We start from the raw sequence: 23434 nt of genomic DNA on the forward strand, positions 1-23434 counted from the left end.
TGACAGAGCCACCAAGAGCATCTGAGAAGTTTGTTCAAATTTCATAGCTGGGCTAATCCATATGTCTCTCTTTGGTGGCAAAAACTAAAACTTTGTGTTCAGTTCCATAATCCTTATCCTAAAATTGCTTTTCATTTTATTAACCATTCCCTTCTGAAATTTAAATATATTCCACAGCATCAATGCTTCTATAGAAAAGAATTCTCATCCTTTTTCTAAATCTGCCCAGCCTGTCACATAATCTATCTCCTAGTTAATAAACTACTATTCATCTCTTTTACTGAGGTTATTGGCACCTCGGGGAGTCAACCTTGACTCTTCTTTCTCCCGTACCACCCCACACCCCTCAGCATCCAGACACACAAGGCCTATTGCTTTTACTTCCCAAATTCTCTCTCTAAAGTATGTTCTCATATCTTTCCTCTGTTTTGGCTCAATATCACCTACTTGGACATCTTGTGACCCGGCCTCTACTTTTTGTCTTCTCTTGATCCCATCCTCTAATCATTCAGCTGCCAAAATTAGTTTCATAAAATGCCAGTGTGACCATGTCAATCCCAAGCATCATAATTTCTGTATGGTTCCTACTACTGATCTATTGTAGAATGTAAGCTCCTGAACAGGAAGGACACTTGTGGTTCCTTCCCAACAGACCTGGGCCTCACTCTCCACCTTGTACTTGATGTCCCCATTCTGTCTTGACCTGTGCTAACTTATCCTTTATTTAACCCTCAGCTCAGGAGCCTTTCCTTCCCCAGTGAAATAGGTTCCCTTTTCTGTCCCACAGCCCCTTGGGCTCACCGCTCCTGCTGCCCTCACTGTGTTACGTGCTGAACACTTCTTCATATGTCTTCCTTCCTATTAGACCAAGAGTTTTTTGGGGGGGCAAGGACCATGGTCTTACTTTCACACATACTGGAACATACTAGATACCTAATAAATATTTGTTGGATCCATCTGAATAAACTTAGAACTGGATTAAATGCACTCTGAAGAAGACTTTCGCCAGGAATACTAAAAAATTAGATCTAAAAAAGTGATCTGAAATAGATCACTTAAAACAGTCAGTGGAAAACCAGAGTAGGCAAAAATAAACAGCAAAATGAAAGGAAGAAACAAACAAACAAACAAACAGGAGGCACCGTGCGGTACAAACGTCAGGATGAACAAGTTTCTTACCTCCTGGTGCTATGTTTAGCCCCCAAGCCTAGGTCAAGTGGTTGCCTGAGTTTGTGGAACTTATATTTATAATATACATTTTTGTTTTTTTAAAAAATTATCTTCACCTTTATTAAAATATTCACATGATACTCTGGCCTTACAAAATTCCATTTGAAAATATCATCTAGCATCTTTAAAACCACTTTGCATTTTAAAGGACTTAGGGAAACCACACTAAATAATTCTAAACTTAGCAATTCTCCTGGTCAAGTAGGAAGCAGAATTTCGTTTTGTTTTTTTTTTTTTTAAAATGGCTTGTTTCTCAGAAACAAAGCCCAAACCTGATTTCTACAAGGAAAAACAATCTTTAATATGAACGTCAGTTTCCAAATTCACTGCTAATCTTCTCTCCTTGTTCTCCTGAAGTCTTGAAGAAAGCCTTCTGTAATATGCCAGGAGGCACTGCTGGTAACATGTGGGTGGAACAGAAGTCATGTATGGCAGTCAGCAATGGTTGTGTAAACCTGGGAGGAGACGGGTACTTGACAGAGGTGAACACTCAAGATTAAAACAAGTTTCTAAAAGTGACCCAGGCTCTAGATTTTGCAAAACACATGGTTTTTCCAGCTCACTCAAATGTTGCCATGAAAACTTATCAGTTCAGTAACATAAATGGTATTTAAGTCTGAAATATATTTCCATAGATTTAAAAAGAAATTCAATTCTTAATTTTCTATTCTTCAACATCAACATATTTAAAAACAAATTTAAGCTACAGAATGCTTTTTTCAAAATAAATCTTGTGGGGAAACCCACCATGTATTACAAACAGAGCCACTCTGGTTGAGGAAAGGGTGATGAGGGGCTGGGACTCCTGAGGCAGCCACAGTGGTAACATCACAGAACCCAGGCAGGCTCTAGGGACCAAGGACACAAATCCAGGCTCTGTGCTGAGGGAAGAGAAACAGCAACAAGATGTGCAATACTTGGGGGATATTTTATTAATTACACTTTAGTCACATCTTAAATGACAGTTACAAAAGACTGTGTACAAGTATGATCTCTTATGTGCCATTTCTTGATGGGAACTAGAAGCAAATATTTGAAGGATACCAAAGGTAAGAAATAGTGTCCTTCTGCCTTATTCCCTTTCCTTTTTAAAATGCTTTCTTTACTGTTGGGTCTCTTTGTTCTAAGATGGATAAAATTCAATGGTTTGAGAAGAGGAAACCTGAGCACTTCTCCTTTACACACAGATGACAAGGGAACAGGGCAAGCAGACCACATCTAGTGTGCTGGATTACATATGCTACAATCTGGGGCAACCATGCCCAGTTTCCAATGTGGCTCTGGAATCTACCATCTGTGTTACCTTGGGCAAGCAACTTAAGCTCATTAATTCTCAGTCTCCTCTGGTAATGATATTATTCACCTCATAAGATTATTGGAGTTTAAAGAGATAACTCATCTAAAGTGCTTGGTACAATGTCCAACACACAGCATATGCCCCAGAGTGTTTGCTCTGATGAAGTAAAGACAGTATTGGGGAGCTCCCACTCTGATTTCGGCCTGTTTGATTCATGTGCACACACGTCTCCCTCACCAACAGTGATGTGTTTGATCGTCAAAGTAATTAAAAAATGGTAATGGACTGATAACAGGCACCCTGTGGATAATCAAAAGTTGATAACACTTATTCTCAATTCTTGGTATTTACAAAAGCAAGGGGCTAGAAACCTTCAAGGTCAAAATTTAAGTGTTAGCTTAAATAGAAGCCAAAGAAGCTATCTGGGAAAACAAACTTCCCAAAAGACTAGCAATATTTCTAATCGTTCCAAACTCAACACACACAGAGATAAGGTACAAGAATGAATCAGCCACAACAGGTGTCCATGAAAGGCTGAAAAATTACAAACACCTGCAATTACTCTAGAAGGGTATTATTCTAGAAGGGTATTATTCTAGAAGGGTAGCAAACACTGCTTCCCAAGTGCCCTATCCATTAAAAAATAAAATAAAATGCTGCCTTCAGAACCCCAGATACTAGCTGCAGTGTACTGAAGAAACAAATAAAGAGTTCTCATGAGAAGCACAACTTCATGATTTTAAAGCATTCAGTCTTCATAAGTGCAAACAGTATTTTAAAGTTTGTGGGTTTTTTTTTTTTTGGTGTGTCAAAGCTATATAGGTAGTCTTGAAAAATGAATAAAACATTTTAATTTTTAAAGGTCCCTTTCTAAACATCTATCTTGAAAATATATCCCTAAGGTAGAGTCCATTTCATAAAATTTATTTCTATTCAGTTTTCATACGTCAAATTCACTTGCTAAAATTTCCTTCAAGCCTTCAAGAGGTAAAACTATTTCTGATTTTACATGTATAAAGCTACTGATATGTACAGTGCATCAAGAACTAAATTAGAAACTGCAATTCTGATTTCTAAGAGACTTGGCAGGTCATGTAAATAAGAGGGCCTGTCAAGTCTCTTAGATCAATTGATTTATTATTATAAGAAATACAGGACTAAAATGATTCATTTTTAAGGATGGTATGCCTGGGCCATTGGTTAAGCCATCAAAGCTATCCCTTCAAATAGAGAAAGATACGTCGGCAAAGAAAGAGCAAAGATATTTTACATATGGACAAGGTAATTATTGTATTTTAGTAATTCATATCATAAAACTGTTGATTATATTCTAGATAGTTATTTGATTCTGCTAGGAGGCAGACAACACAGGTCCCTCTAGAATAAAGAAATTATAAGAGGTAGCAAAACACTTTATCCTCTTGGCCCCTTAAAAAAGATAACCATATCAGTAGGCTTCAGGAGACATTTGGCTTCTTATGACTCAATTGCCTTAAACATTTTTGGGAAAAAATAGATTTTTTTTTTTTTTTTTTTTACAGAATCTGAAATTGTAAAGTTTAAGACTTTATCCAAAATTAATCATGGATTCAAAATTATCTTATTTTTCAAATTCTCAAAGGAAGGAACAGAACACTATCTTCTTGAAAAAGTAAAAGGAAATCCCAAGCATCCCTGGTAGAAACTTTTCTTTACAGCCAAATACAAAACATTTAAACAGTTGTGGAAATACGTCAGCATCATCTTACTGTTTGGTGGAAATGGAACACCTCAAGTTCTGTTCCTCCTTCTAAATCTGTGAAAACCGATTTTAATGAATTACCAATACAAACAGATTAAGAGAAAACTAAAAAAGCATTCTGGTTATTATTAAGGAAGAATTTCTTAGTGTTGATTAGTAGAGTGTTACTACATTCATAAATACGGCTATACCTTATATTCTCGCTCTTAAAGTAAGATAACTTAGTGATTATAAGACATAACTTACTGAGTGATTATTAGACACTGTAAACCTTTTTAAGTTCTATAAAAGATTGCCCTTTTCCTATGGCTGCTTAATTAAGTACCAACCCTTTAATACTGTGGGCCCAATTTAGTTATCTTTAATACGTTCTCTATTGCATCTGAGTTCTAGTGCCTGAAGTTCCCAAAGAATTTATCTTTTGAAATTCAGCTGACTACTGCTTTCCATCCCCATAATCTATTCTTTCTAGACTGGACCCATTGCTAGGACTCTTCACAACACCACTGTTCCAAAATGTCTGCTGTTAACTCAGAAAGGCGAGTGGCCTCCATCTCATGTTCTTGATAACACCAGCCACTCCGCCTTTACCTTCCTTTCCCTGGGGAGAAAGATCACAGAAGGGAGAAAACTTTCTTTCTCAACTGATAGATGACAAAGCAACTCATTAAGTAGTTGACTGGAAAGATATTTAGCTGGTGTCTAGGTATAGATAACTTCGAAACCTGCTTTCTCTTTTCCTTGTCAACTTTCTTTAAAGACTTGAATATTCAGGCTTTCTCCTAAATTCTTGACATATTTAAGCTCAGCATCTCTAAACATTTACTTTATGTTTATAGAAAAATTAGGAAATATAGATAAACACATCTATCTCATTAGAAAAGCAATTAGTAAAGTAATGACATTTTGGTGTACAGCATTTCATATTTTTTGTAGGCTTATATTTGCGTTTGTGTACTTATTTTTAAACCTTCCCAGGTGGCTGAGCAGTAAAGAATCTGCCTGCCAATGCAGGAGGGGTAGGAGACGCGGGTTTGATCCCTGGGTCAGGGAGATCCCCTGGAGAAGGGAATGGCAACCCACTCCAGTATTCTTGCCTGGAGAATCCCATGGACAGAGGAGCCTAGCGGGCTATAGTCCAGGGGGTCACAAAGAGTTGGATACGACTGAGCACACACATAGCACATTTATTTTTAAAATTAGTATAATGATATATATGATATCTTATTATTAATTAGGAAGCAGAAATGACAACTTCAAAAGGTTCTAACCTAAATCCATGGACAGTCTTGCCATTTATCAGTTATATATTCTCTTATACCCATCAGGAATTATTACAGCTCTTCAGATAAAATAACATGACTACATTTAACCTTGAACCTTTGCTACTTTATAATTTTTTCTTGCTACCATTAATAAGATCATTTTTATACTGAAATGCCTAACTGTTAGTGCTTAGAGAGGCTAGTTATTTTTAAAAACTGTATTTATCACTTATTGGGCATTTTCCATGTGTCAAAAACTTTGCTAAGTGTGAAAATTATAAGACTTTGACCTACATATTTTGACTTTAGTTTGGAGACATGGCTAAAGAAATGGTTTAACAAACAATAAGAATTTTAAAATCTGCACTCATATACATACCTTCCCACTAGCTATTATACAAGAGCTTTCTTTGCTCCTATATAAAACCAATCTCTCCTCTGGGCAACTAGACACCATCTCTCCACCTACTTAAGGGCATTGCTCCATCAAGTCTTCCTCTTTTGTGAATCAACTTTTGCCTTCTATTGGGTGAGGCCCATCAGTTTACAAATGTTATGCTATTTCTCCCATTTTAAAAGAAACTTCTCTTCATTCCACTCTCCTACGTTTAAGCCAGTGGCTTTTAAACAGTTATTTCTGAACTGACCATGTTACTAAATGAAATCTTGTATAAGTTTTTATAGTTTTTCAATTGGTTTATCTGCAGGTGCAAATTTGTTCCCTCTTATCTATTATCCATAAGTAAGTAAAGTCGCTCAATCGTGTCTAACTCTTTGCGACCCCATGGATGGTAGCCTACCAGGCTCCTCTGTCCATGGAACTTTCCAAGCAAGAGTACTAGAGTGGGTTGCCATTTCCTTCTCCAGGGGATCTCCCTGACCCAGGGATGGAACCCAGGTCTCCGGCATTGCAGGCAGACGCTTTACCATCTGAGCCACCAGGGAAGCCCTCTATTATCCATAGTTTTAATTAAATAGTTAATTTTCTTTTCCATTATATTAATGAGCATTCTCCAAAATATATTAAGTTCTAGAGATGAGAGTGGCCATGTGTATTTTATTGTTGTTGTTCAGTAACTGGCTATTAACTTGATAGTTTTCATCATGTTAAGAAAGAATTCTTCTATTCCCACTTAAAGTTTTAATTTAGATTTAATATTGAATTCTTAGCAAATGCCACCTTGGCATCTACTGAAATATGTTCTAGTTTTCCTCTTTTAATCCATGCAGATGACCGATTATACATATACAAAGATATGTATTTACATTACTATATTTAAAGTTAATGATAATGAGAACTTTATGTCACATTTGTTTCTACAGAATCAATACAGCTTGATAGTTATGAAGCTTGACGACACACTAAACCCCATGGATTCACTGCCCAACAGACGAGAACATTAGCAATAATATATCTACCCATGTGCTCCTCTACTATCCTTTCTGCCTGCCTTTCTCTATCAGAGGTAACTATTCTAACTTTTGTGATTACCATTCCTTTATTGTTTTTAATAATTTGATCACATGTGTACCTACACAATACAGTTTGATTTTGCCGGGTGTCATACCACATGTAGTCTTCTGGCCACACTGCACAGAGCTCTAAGTCACTGCTTTTCACTTGTGTACTCTTTGATAATCAATATGCCACGGTTTATCTCTATTAGCCTGTCACTGTTCTTAACCAGTGTGAACAAAGTTTGGCAAAAGGAGCTTCAAATTCCATAAATGTTAAGACTTAAAAGTATCAACACTCATAAGTGTTCATAACTCGACCAGTTTGCCTAACAATTGAAAAAAAAAGTAACTCTTCTAATAGACCTTAATAACAGAATTCCACCTATTAATACACCTTTTTTTCTTCTCACTATTGGACTGTCAAGTGTAATGAAACCCTATAAAACGTCTTTTGGAGCTGTTTCTCGAAAAACCCGTTTCTTCCAAATCCCTTAATACCAATGTCTCCTGGACAGATCCATCTTGACGGAACGAGGTACAGAGTTGTTATCTGAACACCACAAGGACAACACATCCTGAACCAAACACTCCATGACTCCTGCCTCAGTCTGTTCTTTCATCTATTTTAGATCTTGAATAATAGCCTCACCATTCAAAGAAATGCTCATCATAAATATGACGTCATCCTTGACACCTCCCTTTCCTTCCTTGCCATGTATAAGCAATATAAGTTAAGGTAGCTACTGGATAAACAAACTAAAATGCATATCTGATCACAAGACTCCCTGGCTAAAATTTCTAAAGTTAATAAAAGGGAAATGATAATTTCTTGCAGTGTTTTTTAAACTATAGACTGTGACCCATTGGAAAGTTATGACATTATTTTAGTAAGCTGTGACCAGGATTCTTTTAAATTGAAATAGAATAGAACATGTCAGAATATACTGGTAAAGGACAAATAACGTGCTGTGAAACTTTTTTTAGCTGTTTGAATGTGTACACCTATATCTGTAAAGGGTGACAAAGCAAAATATTTTTCCTTATTGTGACTTGTTACTAAATGTGTTGAAAGCATCTACTATACTAGTTTTCTCCTACTGGGGATATTGGCGGTTCCCTTCAGAAAATGATGAAAGTTATGAACCTTGTCCAAAGAAGAGAATGTATGCATACCTACATATGTGCATATTATTTTCATATTCTTAATCATAGTGAACCTATGATTCACTATGGGGAAATCCAGGGGGAAAATTTTTAAAAGCCAAATTTCCAGACCTCATCATTGACCCTCAGAGAGATTTTCTAGATAAGAAGCACTGATCTCTAAGGTGAAATGCAAGCTCCTTAAGATGGTGGGAATATTTGCCATACCTCCCTCCCTCTCTGAGCCCTCCCTGACTCTCTCTCTTCATGGCTGGGGAGATATTCAACAAATATTTCTCTGACTGTGAGAATAAAATGCTCACTGAACATTTATCATAGGCAGGCAAGGCAGTGCAGCGATGCAAACAGGCTCTGGAATCAGATGCTTAGACTGTGTGCAGGTTCCTTCACTCACTAATACTGTGAGCTTTACCAAGTGGTTTAACTTTAGAGCCAGAGTTAACACACCTGCAGGATACCAGCATGTGCTTCACGGCATCCTAGTGAGGACTAAATGAAAATAACACATGTAAAAGTGCTTAGAATAGGGTTCGTAGCACATAATAAATATTCAATAAATTTTAGTTATAAAACTACTGAAAAAAAAAACTTGAGTCTATAAACAAAATAATGGATGACTATGCATTTATGCTAAATATAGTACAAATTATAAGACTAGTTAAGAGAGATTTTGAAAATTCCTAGCCTGGTAAGGGCAAATTCATTAGCCTCAAAGCATTTATATGGGCTTTTTAAGTCTTTAAGTCAGTAAAATTCTTTTCTTCTAAACTTGTTTTCAAAGCAAATTACTTTTATAAGTTAAAAATTTTAGCCTAAGAATAAGTTTGAGAACATTTTAATTTCATACCCTTGTTCCTTGCAGTTTAAATCACAATTCAAGAATGGTTATAAATATTTACCTTCCCTATAAATTCTCCAGATTATCTAACATATGGAGCTAATAAGCAAACTCGTCAAGGGTAAGGTCAGGAAAGAAAACTTTTGAAAAGATTCTAGTTAGATAAAATCTTATTGCAGAATACAGCAACTCTCTAAATACTTCTACTGCATTGCTGCAGTTAATTGAATCTAAGATGCCAGCCCAACTGTACAACTATCCATGATTTTATGTACCACTGCATAATATAAAATGCTGACAAACTATGACACACCACTAAGATGCTGTTGATAATGAGATACATTTCTAATTCCAAAGATGTTAAAGGTTAAGAAATGCCTTGCAATCAGTGATATATAGTAATTTTGTTGCTGTGTTAAATATTGTTTGAAATAAGATCTAAGGCTTCCACATATTCTGCTAAATTGTTTTTCCTTTAAATTTTGGCTTTTCTTTTTAATAGAGCAAGTTCTTATAAGGATAAGGCCTTGCACATAGTAAGAGGTCAAAAGAGATTGAAATACTGCTTGTGGTTCAAATTTAGGGGTGGATTAGCTATAAGAACTACCGGTGTTATAGGACGGTTAAAGATTATTACTTTTCAAGCTTAAATAAGGGAGTGCTACTGAAGTGACTATACCTGTAACAGAGGCAACTGAATTTCACAAGTTGCAGTTTTCGGTGGGAAACGAAGTAAAAAGGCAAAGCCACCAGCGGCGCCACGAACAGGTGGTGTCAGGAACGAGAACTGGCATCTCAAGGTGCACAACCTGTCTACCGTAGCGCCTGGTACACGGCAGATATTCACAAATGCTTGCGGAATGAAGACTGTAAGCTTAACTAACTGCTAAGAATGCCATTTATGGTATTGGTAGTGAGTTCAGATTTCCATCATAGTTCCAATAGCTGCTTTTTTTCCAAAGTGACCGCAATTTGATGAAGGACAGAGCTGGATGATTTAGTCTTCAGCTCTTTTGTGATCTTTGATATATACCAAAGTGAAATATTTCTTTCAAATTGGGTAACTTATTATTATATTAACACCTTAGTAAATTAACATATGGTTGCAGTGCATGTGCTCAGTCATGTCTGACTCTGCAACCCCATGGACAGTAGCCCACCAGGCTCCTCTGTCCATGGAATTTTCCAGGCAAGAATACTGGAGTGGGTTGCCATTTCCTACTCCAGTTCCGATCTTCCAGATCCAGGGATAGAACCCTAATGTGTCTCCTGCATTAGGATTCTTTACCACTGAGCCACCTGGGAAGCCCAACATGTGGTTAATGAGTTATAATTCAATACAGACATCAAAATGTTATCTACACATGTTAACCACTGTAATATTAAAAAAAAAATTAAACCAGAACTGCCATTACAAAAGGATTTAATTTTAATGTTAAAATTAAATCTTTGTAGTATTAATTACCTTCAGAGCTGAATGTGTAAGGGTAAGCTGTTAGTCAGCAACCTTTGAGCACACTGACTAAACACAACTGTTGGCAAACCCATGGACTAGCCAAACCGAAAACAGCAAGGGAAAGCAGACTGCAGGCACATCATCCAAGAAGGAATGGCAGGGCTGGGGATTTATTTTTATCTTTGCTGCTGTTTCAAGCAGATAGTTATCTTTGCTTCCCGGGTATCAAGTAGATTAGAGAAGGGTAGTCTGTGGGAAGTATTTGCAGGTGGGTTGAAACTGCCTACTAATTTCAAATACTGTATAATTTAGTTTTTCAAAACCAATCTTCTCTCCAGCCCCCCAAAAGGAAAACAAGTAATTAACAAAAATATTTCTGAATGCTTTGCTAAGTTTGGAAGACAAAAAAAAAAAAAAAATCCAACTCTCTTCTTTAGAGTTGATGGCTCCACTGCAAAAATTCTAACACCATTCAAGCCTTTAAAGTTAGCAGTTCAACACCAATTTCATCCACAGAAGGTCACTGTGCCTTTTTGGCATACATTTAAAACCTGTTTGGCTGGCTCTTTGTTGCTCATTCTTGGTCAAGTGTGTGTGACTCAGTATTTTATAGGAAACATGACATGGTGGTACGTACAGAAAATATTTTTTTAAAATTTTCAGTCATCTTAAGGTTAATTTCTAAATTACACATGCAGCTTCTACTTTCTAAAGCCTCTGGGATTGCTGAGTCTGAAGCAAGCAATTAAATTAGAGAAAATTTTGGAACAATATTCTCATAACAAATACTGAGTTAATGCTGAAGTCTGGAATCCTATTACTGTGACAAAGTTAACATTTTTCTCACTGCCCTGGGACAATCATTCCCTGCACAGGAGTCCCTGGCGCCACAGGCAAGTCCACTCTGCAAGGCTGCCTCAGGCCAGCAGACGTGGCCATTATTTGCTGTGGAAAACCTTACCGTTTCAGATTCTATCTGAATTATAAACATACCATTTTGCGTGTGAGGGTGTACACAGATTTTAATAGAGCTTCTGGAATTTTACAAACCTATTTCCAGGATACAGTATTTTGTTTTTTCTGAAACCTTTGCTTTAAGACGCTGATTCATACCAATCAGAAAATACATAAGCCTTGCTCCTGAGAGTCCCTTGTTTCTACACTAGGTCTGAGAGGAGGGTTTGGATTAAGTCCTGAGTATTAGTCTGTATGTGTTTGTCATGTTCTGAGTTCCCGGAGGGCAAAGCCTGTGTCTTACCCATCCCTGTATCTCTGCACACTAAGCACTTCAGCAAAGTACTTGGCACCACTAAGGACTGAAAGAATGTGTGCGCAATAAGTAAGAGACAAATGGAACAATAAAGTTATTAGTACACCCACTGATTAGGCACCTGTTTATAGTTTATTAATCATTATGTTAGTAGATAGTTGCATCCGTAACAACCGCCATTACTTGAAAATACTGAGTTGACTTGCTTCCAGCACCTCTCCTTTGAGAGCTGTGCAGTGTGGGCGGAATTCTCCCTGGCAGTGTAAAGACCTAGGCAGTACAGCTGTCTCCTTCAGCTGTGTGTCTTTAGATAAGAAATCTTCAACAAACATAAAAATACACAGCAGTTAGTTTTTAAAACTTTACTGGAACACACATCTTAGGAAAATTTTCACCTACCACGTTTTCAGTATCTAGTTAAAATATGAGATAGAACTAACCTGATTTGGATAAAGCTTGCTCAACAATAAGGATGCAGCTTTTGGAAACTGTGTATGTTATACCAATACACCCCTCTGAATGTCCCAACTTGAACACTTCAGTACTGTAGTGAACGAATCTTACCAGCTTCTTTTTCTATCAATTAGAAAAGCTGCCTTTTCTATCTTTTCTACAAAAATGCGTAATTCTATGCATTTACTAGGCAATAGTAAACCTTTAGTTATGAGTATCCTAGGTATGGATTACAATCGTGAGGATAATTGGTTGAGCCATACTCTTAAAAATCAACAAGGTATTTCAGGCTGATTTATTCAGCTCCTAATACTTCATGAGTTTTAAAAACACAGTCAACTGCTCCTAACAGTTATTTTGTCTCTTCAGAATTCATAAAATGCCTTCAACAACCATTCAATTTCCTGAGTACTCTCTTCCACAGAGGGTAAAGGGTGAGATCAAGTGTGAAAGACACAATTTACATTTTTTATGCTGCCCAACTGTGATGATAAAAATCCAGGTAATCAATGATTCTCAGAATTTTCCTCTTTAAGAGCATATTGCTATACTTTGTTTAATGGTGCAGTCTGCATTTTCTTTTTTTTTTTTTTAGAAGAAAACTTCACTCTAAGAGAACATGTTCAGGCACAAAAGTAAACATGCTTAAAAGCTAACCTGCCAAGACCCAAATTCTGATTTTCTAATAGAAGGGGGAAAATCCTATAATTAGTAACAAGAAACAGCATAACCATGCAGTGCTTAGTATCAGGGAAAGAGGAAATAATCTTGACACTAAATGTTCACTTTTTAAATGATGCATTGACAACATTTCATTTCTATTTCAAATATGTCTACACAGGACACTGTCATGATAGTTAATTTACATTTTCAATCACATTTGATGTAAAGTCTGTACATTTGTTAGATTTGCCACATTCTTTCCAGGAAAACTTTCAAAGTGTCTGAAACATTGTATTAGAAGACAACTAAAATTTCTCATTAAGAAAAACCCTTTTGTGGGCAATCTAAGTTAAAACCTTCCAATTTTGAGTCCTAAACATTTTCCACATAGGAAAACTCTCTAAGGATACTTCTTTAGAGAGTTTTTAAAGCAATCAGCACCGGCAATGTTAAATTACCAGGGCTCTCAAGAAAAACAGAGTAACACTGTACAGAAGACCCTCACATTTGTGGCTCTGTGTCCTCCCTGTGGGCTGTGCCAACCCCCTCCCTCCCCTGCAATGACTCTTTGTTTTTACCAAGTCCCAAAGGGATGGTGAGGGCTCTGCAAAGAGAAGGGGGGAGGGGTGGCTGGAATGCAGCTGCAGGCTCTGAAACAATGCTGAGTCCATATATTTTGTTCCCAGTTAGAATAATAAAAAGGGGACTGCGGTGGGGGCTGGGGGATGGAGAAGACAGAACCCAGAATGCGCAAGGTAGGACCAAGTGTCCTACAGCTCGCTTTCGGCGGCACTCCCTCCCCCCACACTCCCAGCCTTCCACCTCCAACAACCATTCATTTGGTTAAAAGCTTATCTGTTAAAATTCAAATGCCCATTAAGATTTAAACCCATCAGTTATTTATATCTAAATTACTTTTATCAGTGAACTATACTCAGACAATAGAGTAGGAAGAGAGAATGGAGCTTGCAAAGATAAACTGGGGAAGCTTGGAAAGTTTAGGGCAAGTGGGTAGCAGATTTCAGAAAAGGAGGGCCAAAGTTTCAAATAAAAACTGCCTGCTTGGTAATGGTGCCTAGGGCCTGGGGGTAACAGGTATGCCATACGAACCATATTCCTTCTGAGACTGCTAAAACCTACATTTCTGAATCAAGAGCTTGGAAGCCTGCACATATTGGTTCCTCAGTCTAACCTAGTCCCTCCTAATAAAATATCCTTTACTTGCATTTCCCTGGCCTCCACTTCCCAACTGGGAGAATTATGGGAAGAGGGAAGAAGCAGACACCAAACAAGCTGTCAGCTGCTAGGGAGGGAAAAAGAAGTTCAAACCCTCCTCTCCTCCCCAGAGTACTGCCCTCTCTTCCCAGGTAACCCTTTACTGAAATGCGTAGCCTGGATGAGTTCAGGAATCCCAGCCACTAGAACATCCCTTCAGACGTCATTGATGCCACTGAAATTTGTAAGAAAATTCAAGAAGCCTTAAGTTAACAACCAAAACTAATACCTCAAGAGAGAATCAGCATGCAGTAAAGACCATCTAAAAAGCTATAAAACAAAATTCAGAAGAACAATTGTTCCCATTAGGCTCCTATTCATGAACACTCAGTTACTGGGGGAGAAAAAGAGGACTTCATTATAAAGCTATCATGTAGAAGCAAACCTCTGACATCCACACACAAACACCTCCTTCAAGTTAGCATTTCACAAGATTTAGAAGTACTCTTAGTTGGTGTTGAATGATACAATTAAACTTTTGACTCTTAAAATGTTTTCAAGTTAGAAGTTTAAAAAGATTGTATTTATTCACACTGAATTTTTGCATTTTGTGACATAAAAATTCTCAAGCGCATAGATTTATAATAAGTAGGAATATGATCTTCCCCCCTCAGGTTGCTTTTCACTACAGCTCTAAAATCCATTCACAGATAGTCCAAATCTCCATACTACAGACAGTATTAGAGACAAATTTAGAAATGCATATTAATTTAAGTGAAGGAATGATTGAGTCTACCATTTTATTAATATTACATAGTAATAATAATAATTATGAAATAATATTGACACTACTCCTGTGAAGTTCATCATCTATTACAAATACAAAATTCATAGATCCATTTTATTAGGGGTTATCACTTATTATACTTTTAAGTGCAGCAATAAAATAGCTAACACTTTGTTTATTTTGTGTACTGGAAAAATTCAATTTTCTATATATACATTTCATTTCTTAGTCTGTACAATCAAAAGAAATAAAGTCCACAGACAACAAAAGTTTGTTCATATTAACAATGACCACACAGTCGTAACTTACCTAAAATTAATGATTCTTTTCAGCTGCTTAATTGTGGTAAATAAAATATAATCTCTTAACACTATGATGTATGTTACGCTTAAAAAAAAAAGTTAAAAAATCAAGTAGCTATGACTTGGAAATAACTACTCTCAATATCTATATCTGAATTACTTTTTAAATAAATCAAGAAGATAACTCAAGTCTTAAAAGTATCATAAATTCACATTTAGTCACAAAGTTCACGAAATATGGTTGATGTTATTAATATATTATGAGGCACAGGTGAAAGCAAATTTTAAGAGTTAAATACAATACTGTGTAAGATTAGATTTTTTTGCTAAATAAGAGTACTCACCCCTTGGAGCCCTTGGAATTGAATTGAAGGTCGAAAAGGAATTAAATTCTATTAAAAGAAACATAAGAAACAAACAGATCAAACTTGGTTACTGGACACAAAACTAAACGTTTAAACTTTAAATCTATGCATTTGATCAGTGCTATAGTTTGTGAAAACCTTTCCATTACATACTTAGGTTTATATGTCATTATATTAAGATGCCTTGATCAATGGCACTGCACTATTGACAGTACAACTGAGTATCTTTCGGCAGTGCAGCGAATCAGGTTTCTGAAAATGACTAACATGATCTGGCAAAAAATGATTAGTGTACTGATTCAATTTTACATGAAAAAATATTCTTGCTTAGTTTCTTGATATATTTTTTAAAGAGGTGGAGGAAAGCTAGAGATAATTAAAGGAACCCTGCAAAACCTTAACAGGATGCTAGTAATATAAAATTAAAATATTTGAAGATGAACCGTGGTTTCCATCTTCTCACATTTTTAAAAAATTAAATTTATTTAAAATCGAAGGATAATTGCTTTACAGTATTGTGTTGGTTTCTGCCAAACATCAACACAAATCAGCCATAGGAATACCTATGTCCCCTCCCTCTTGAACCTTCCTCCCAATCCCACCCTTCTAGGTAGTTACAGAGCTCTGGTTTGAGTTCTGAGTCATACGGCAACTTTCCAACTGTCTATCTATTTTACGTATGGTAATGTAGGTTTCCACATTACTCTGTCCATATATCCCACCCTCTCCTTCCTTCATTTTCTCACATTTTACCACATTTTAGTTGAGGGTCAAACAAGTAACCAGTTCCATCACAAGCTTTTCATCAGGAGAATATAATTTCTAGAACGATGTTTTGTTATGAGCTTTGTCCTCTTCCTAACTTTTTATATTTTCTCATAGAGCTATGTATTTCAAAGAAAAGCTGTAATTATAAATGTAGCACCATAGTCTCAGGCATAATTTCCTGTACCCAAAATCACCAGTATGGGACTGGTTCACTACTATGGGAATGCTCTCCCAAATTGGTAACAGAAATTCATGGGGAAATTAGATTTGTATAACATTTTAATAGTAACACATCAGCTAGTCTTCATACCCTCATATCCAAATTCAATGCACAAAAACAAAAGCAGGGGTTTCTGGTCTCAACTCTACCTTAAAGAAAAATACAGAGGCACCCATGTGCCCCTCCCTCACCCCTCCACATTAACTACTGCTATCAGTTACTTCCCCAAACTCTGCTGATTTAAAAGTTTACTAATCAGTATCACAATAAACTAGAGAGAAATAAGGAAAGGATAAGTATTTTAAAAGATAGATCATCTGAATATAAAATCAAGTGGTAGCATTAACCGTCCTATTATTATTTATAAAAATAGATAAACATCTTCTTGGAGAAAACATAATAGATACTATTACCATTGTTCTACCACCATAAAAAGATAATTTAACTTTAGACTTATCGGCAGAATCAAAGTACTACTGGTTGACAAAATTTATTTCTTGGTGTAGGAGATAATTTTTTGTAGTGATTCATTCTAATTCATGGTCTTTTATGAAACTATAAAATACAGATTAATGCTAATTTGAATTTCCTTAGAGGGAGAAAGCCTCACCCAAACGTACATTCCACAGCTAACCCTCTACCAGAAGTAATGGCAGTTTGCCTGCAGAAGCCCTGGGGAGGCTCCCTTCATGTGGGAAAGTAGGTGGTCCTGCAGCTTAGGTAACAGAGGTCCCGGTTCTAGCTTCCAGAATACTTCAATCAGCCCCACCTCCTGCTCTCTTCAAATCACAAACCCTAAACATCTCTGAGGCTGCGGACACTTTCCTCCCTGACTCCTTGAAGGGAGATTATCTTCAGCTCACCACTGGAATTTGAACTTCTCTATCAAGTTCATCAATTCTTCTTGGTCAAACAAATGCTAACTTTCCTCAGCTTTCACACTGCTCACTTCTCCACTGGGTATCACAGCTTCCTTACACTTGGAGACACCTGTCCTCCTAGCTCTTTGATCACGCCTTTCATTTCAAAAGCCAGTGCCCTCACTTTCCTTTTGCTACATCTCTCCTGTCTGTCTGGTGATGACTCTGAATCTCTTCAGGATTCCTCAACTTGGCATCTCTCCAAAAATTGCAACTTATCACTGCCTAGGATATTTGAATTAGAAACTCTCAGAGACAATAAAATTGGCAAACACTAAACCACCCCTAGGGCTTCCCTGGTGGCTCAGTGGTTAAGAATCTGCCTGCCAAACTCTCCAGGAGACACTGGTTGGGTCCCTGGGTCAGGAAGATCCCCTGGAGGAGAAAATGGCAACCCACTCCAGTATTCTTGCCTGGGAAATCCCATGGACATAGGAGCCTGGTGGGCTACAGTCTGTGAGGTTGCAAAAGAGCTGGACAGGACTGAGCGACTAAACTACAACAAACTACTGCTGCCCCTCACCAAACTGGCACCTCTGTCCTACTTTCTGGTTAGGGTGCTTCTTTTTCGTTCTCCAGACTCACAACCGTAAATTTAACTTAAGAGTCTCTTCTTCTCCTTTCACCATATTCAATTAGGCAATCACACACTACTAGAATCCCAGAATTCCGAATCCAGAGATAATCCAGTTGCTGCCCACCTGCCTCCCGCTCTATAACCACAATGGGCCATGTGTCCCATTAAAAACTAAGTTGGGACTGTAATCTAGGACTCAATCTTCCTGTTTTGTCATACTATTTTTTCCTACTCTCTTGGGCTCCACACATATCTGCTATGGCAGATCCAAAAGTTTGGGGGCTTGCTCCTTTATGTACAGACTTCACTTTTTAGTTGGAGAACATTTGAAAATAATTAAATATTAGGTTAAGTACTGCTGGGAGGTGCAGTAAGGATTCTCAAAAAGGAGAAAAGTATGGGTTAGAAGAGATACCAGAAAAGAGAAAAGACTCATGGAAAAGATGGCTCTTTTTTTTTTAATAGCAATTCTGAAAAGACCAACTCCAAGGAAAATGAGTGCCCTAAGCAAAAAAGCAAGGAGACAGGAATGGGTGCTGTGTGGATGGAGGGCAGGTCCCTGGATGTGTGCAGCGTCCTTTCACATGTGAAACAGAACATAAAGGAGGAGAATTGGACCTGGTGATCCCTGGCTAATCTCTTCTTGACCTCAAAATGTGTCTTCAGTTTTAACTTCTATCCACTACTTAGGACAGTAATTTAAATTTCTGACCTCAGAATTTCAAAAGGTTTATCACCCTGTGAACCAGCCCTACCCTAATCCCCTCCATTACTCCTTTAGGGATGGCCTTTAAGTCTTGCCTTTGACAGGATAAAGGACGGGAGGCTCTTCTGATTTTTGGAATAGAGAGTGAGTTCCTAAAATAAATTGTTTCAGGGAAAGCAGCTCTTTCAGTCACATGTAAAAAAGATAGACAGGGATGAATCGGGGCTAGGGAAAAGGATTAGATATTGGCTCCAGGGGATGTTTTATTTAGGAACACTCTGGTGATAAAGGCTTAAATTAGCATGACTTCATTTGGAGCAAACAGAAGATGGTGGAATGAGCAGACATTCCCAAGAAAGAATAAAATGTGCTGAAGGTCTGAATGTCTCTCTCTCACACACACACACACACACGCACACACATATATACACGAAGCAAAGGTGGCTCAGGGCTCTAAATCATCATTTGGGGCCAACCTGCCCCAGACTCTGGAGGAGGAAATGACAACCCACTCTAGTATTCTTGCCTGAAGAATCCCACTGATAGAGGAGCCTGGAAGGTAGCAGTCCATGGGGTGGCAAAGAGTCAGACATGACTGAGCGGCTGAGCATGCATACACACGCATGCCCCAGACACCCTCAAATTAAGCTCAGTTTCTACTTTGAAAGTTCCTAGCCTGCTTCCAGGCCCCTATTACCAAACACCTAAACAAAGGCCTTCCTCCCTTCCTTAAGTCAGTCAGCCAATTCAGTCGCTCATTCGTGTCCGACTCTTGGCAACCCCATGGACTGCAGCACGCCAGGCCTCCCTGTCCATCACCAACTCCCAGAGTTTACTCAAATTCATGTCCATTGAATCGGTGATGCCACCCAGCCATCTCATCCTCTGTCGTCCCCTTCTCCTCCTGCCCTCAACCCTTCCCCACATCTGGGTCTTTTCCAATGAGTTAGTTCTTCCCATCAGGTGGCCAAAGTATTGGAGTTTCAACATCAGTCCTTCCAGTGAACATTCAGGACTGACTTCGTTTAGGATGGACTGGTTGGATCTCCTTGCAGTCCAAGGGACTCTCAAGAGTCTTCTCCAACACCACAGTTCAAAAGCATCAATTCTTCCCTTCCTTCAATTCCTTCCAAATGCTCCTCATTCAAATAGCTAGCAGAAGCTCTCTCAGATACTACTCTGCAGTGGTTCTACCAAAGCAAAACAAACTCCTCACATAGAAAGCAGATGCTCCAACTACAGGACCAACCAGTCTCATCTTTCATGTTTTCAACTGTGGCTCAGCACTGTTAACCTTTTTCAGTCTATTTTGTAAACACCTTCCTCTCTATTTCTACTTCCTACCTGTTCCTTCAACCTGGCATAAACTTCCCTGAAACTATTTTGCCGATCCACACTAATCACTTAGCATTCAAGTTTAAGATTAATTTCCTCAGCTAGGCCTTCCTTTGGGTGAATCAGGAATCAAAGACTCAGGTAAGAGAGTGAGTATAATGCAACAAGGAGTGGTGAGTACCTGGGGGGTGAATGCCCAACTGAGAAAGGACTCACATTTAAAAATGTTAAACATTTCCTCACCAAACAAAATACTACGGCCACCATTGTGCTCACGCTGAACTATGCCCACTTCAACTACCATTAGCTATTGTTTTTCCAGATGCTTGTGTCTGTGGTACCACTACATTAGGGTATATTTTTGCTTAAGTTGTCTTACTCCTGGTTGTTATGTTATAGAAGAGTCTAACATATATTTAACTTAAAAGTACATTATGCTAAAAAATGTATTTATACAATCATGTTGGCTATGGTCTCTTTATATATGTGGTATCCAACTATACACATTATGTACTTTACTATTTGGGGTTGTATAGAGAAAACAATACCACTATGCTGTACATCAACTTTGGAACTTTCAAGCGTAATTTTGACATTATTCAACCTTTTGCCTCATGACTTGCATTTAGAACTTTACCTCCTGATATGCTTAGAGTTCTAGATGTATTACTTGATTCCTCAACAAAAATGATAACTTGTTCTTGTTTACATAGTTTTGTAATGTACAGAGCATTTTTATACCCATAGACTCAAGTGAGGCCTTCTAAAACCAGCTGTGAGTGGGAGGAAGGCATCATCACCTCCTATTTCAGAGGGAGATAAATGAGTCTCCAACGGGCAGAGTTCATTGCTTGAGATCACCCAGCTAGCTGGGTTAGCATAGCTGGACCTCAAATCCCGCTTTCTGAATCTCAAATACAGAACCCTTTCCTTCTCTTGCCTCTGTTATCTTCCTGTGGTGAACATGTAAAAGCACTTAAATGCTCATAATCAGTTCTTCTGGTGCTTTGTTTCCAAGGAAAATGAATTTCATACAATCATTGTAATTTTCAAGTTTCAGTTTCTGACTAAATAAAAACTTAAAAAATACAGTTTTTTTTTTTTCGCCTCCCTGTAAGGACCATGTATAGCAAAGGAACATACATAAACATTGTGTTAACATTTTTTATTAAAAAAAAAAAAAACCCTCATCCATGGGGTAGTTGTGGGTGTTTATCTAAACACAATAAACTGGGATTACTGTTACTGATAAACTCCTTTAAGATATCTAATAAGCTACAAGAGAAAAATATACGAGAGCCTTAAATCCATTATCGATTTTAATCCCAATTTTAGACAAGAAGATGTTAGCTACTATAGTTCTTGAATTTTTTTCTGTTTTTTAAAGCAACAAGAGAGACAGCTAGAATGCCATACTACTTTTTATGCATTTGACTACCGTGTTAATAGGAAAGGGACCAAGAATAAGTTTTAAAAGTCAATACCATTATATGTCTCAAGCACATTCCTTTTTCATCTAAATCTTTTAGCCTAATTTTAACTGCACAAACATAACCTCAACTCATTGTATATTTTAAACTGCAATCCAGTTCTAAAAGATAAAGTAATTACAGGTGGCCAAATATGATATGGCGTGTCTTATGGTAATGTTTAACTTACTAAGTACATTTCCATTACAAATGGAATTTCAGCAGGACTTCAACTTTTGATTTTTAGCTTTAATTAAATATTTGCAGCAAGTAGCTCTTTTGAAAATCAAGTAACTCTAGGGTTTAACTGAATAGTAGTTGAGTTATAAATAAGATAGTGATCTGGTCTCTTCATCCAGCCAAGAAACACAATGTAGACTGTTACTGACTAGGGTAACCCCTTTTGATAAATGCTTTAACAACCTGATAAAGGTGATGCTTTGCAGTCAAAAGATTCTGTTCAACTATTATTTGGTTCACTGCTTTTAGAGTTCCTTGAATTAACTCTCATTTATTTCTCAGGGAATGTAGGGCATTCTTAAGCTTAGAATAAAAGTGCAGACAATACTAAAATGCTCAAAAGTTTAGTTATGTTCTTGAAAACTGCCATTATAATAAGCCAACTACTGCAACAAAAACTGCTCTATGACCAAAGAAATCTATGTCCACTTATTTCCAGGGACTATTCCTCACAATATATCAGGACTGTAAAAGTAATATGTAATTTACTAAGTAATTTTACTATGCAATCTTAATTGTACTGAGTAATTTTAATTTCTTCTTTAAAATTTTAATTTATTTTTGGCTGTGCTGGGTCTTCGTTGTCACATGCAGGCTGTGGTGAGTGGGGGCTCTTCTCTAGTTGCAGTGCGAGGCCCTAGTTCCTCCGGGGCTGTAGGATCTTCCCAGATTAGGGATTGAACCCATGTCCCCTGTATTGGCAGGTGGATCTTAATCACTGGACCACTTGGGCAGTCCCAGTAATTTAAGTTCCTGATAGGATTCTTTTAGGGGAGGAGAGAAGGGGCAAGGCTCTGGTTTCTTTGGGGATTAAATAAAAAGAGAGTAGGGAGTCCCTGGTGGCTCAGCGGTAAAGAATCCACCTGAGATGCAGGAGACATGGGTTCGATCCCTGGGTCTGGAAGATCCCCTGGAGAAGAAAATGGCAACCTATTCCAGTATTTTTGCCTGGGAAATCCCAGGGACAGAGGAGCCTGGTGGGCTACAGTCCATGGGGTCGCAAGAGTCAGACCAACTTAGTGACTAAACCACCACGACAAGAATAGAGTTATCCTATAAAAGTTGTTATAAACATCTCTTGATTACATATTGCTCATCCCTCAGGACAAATTAAATCTACGGTTACTTTTACTTTATCAACTACTATTGGTTTTGTCAACATACAACCATAAGAAATAGACTTCTGGCCTAGAAAAGAGTGATTTCTCTAAGAAACACATTACAGAGGTCTAACTTTATTCTCTAAGGTTAGAGATATACTTGAAATACCTTCAGTTTCCCTTCTGCATCCATCATGGAGCTTTGACTCAAGTTACTTCTTGAATTATTTAAAATTAACCAATAGGTATTTATTAAATACTCCGCTTTTTATCTGAGTACCTAAGCCACATTATAAGTCATGATAGAGACAGTGCAAAAAGAAAAAAATTCCAAAGTCAAACATAATTTTGGAACTTTGTCAAAACCAGAAAACTTTCTATAAATGGTCATGTACCAGGTGACTGCTTTAAGTGAGATTGTTTCAGGAAATGATTATAGCTACCTAGTTACTATTTATTGAGTGCTTAAAATGTGTCAGGCCAGTGTAATCATTTTTACTATCACCTCTGGGAGTTCTCAGAATACCCTTGTTGGGTAGACACTATTATTTGCACTTCTCAAGAAAATCCTGTGAAATCACATAAGGTTGTACAG

At 37.5% G+C, this 23434-nt stretch overlaps 1 protein-coding gene across 4 annotated transcripts in view; it reads right to left on the reverse strand.

Annotated features, from left to right (window-relative positions):
- The window catches only part of ELL2 (elongation factor for RNA polymerase II 2), a 72325-nt gene that overhangs the window by 35116 nt on the left and 13775 nt on the right, over positions 1-23434 (reverse strand). For all 4 annotated transcript variants that reach the window (XM_081498836.1, XM_081498837.1, XM_081498839.1 and 1 more), the window contains exon 2: positions 15484-15531. In XM_081498836.1, coding sequence (XP_081354962.1) covers positions 15484-15531 — 48 coding nt within the window. The remainder of the gene's footprint in view (positions 1-15483; positions 15532-23434) is intronic.

This window comes from Giraffa tippelskirchi, chromosome 6 (assembly GCF_054371585.1).
Source record: "Giraffa tippelskirchi isolate mGirTip1 chromosome 6, T2T-mGirTip1v1.2.pri, whole genome shotgun sequence".
Lineage (NCBI taxonomy): Eukaryota > Metazoa > Chordata > Mammalia > Artiodactyla > Giraffidae > Giraffa > Giraffa tippelskirchi.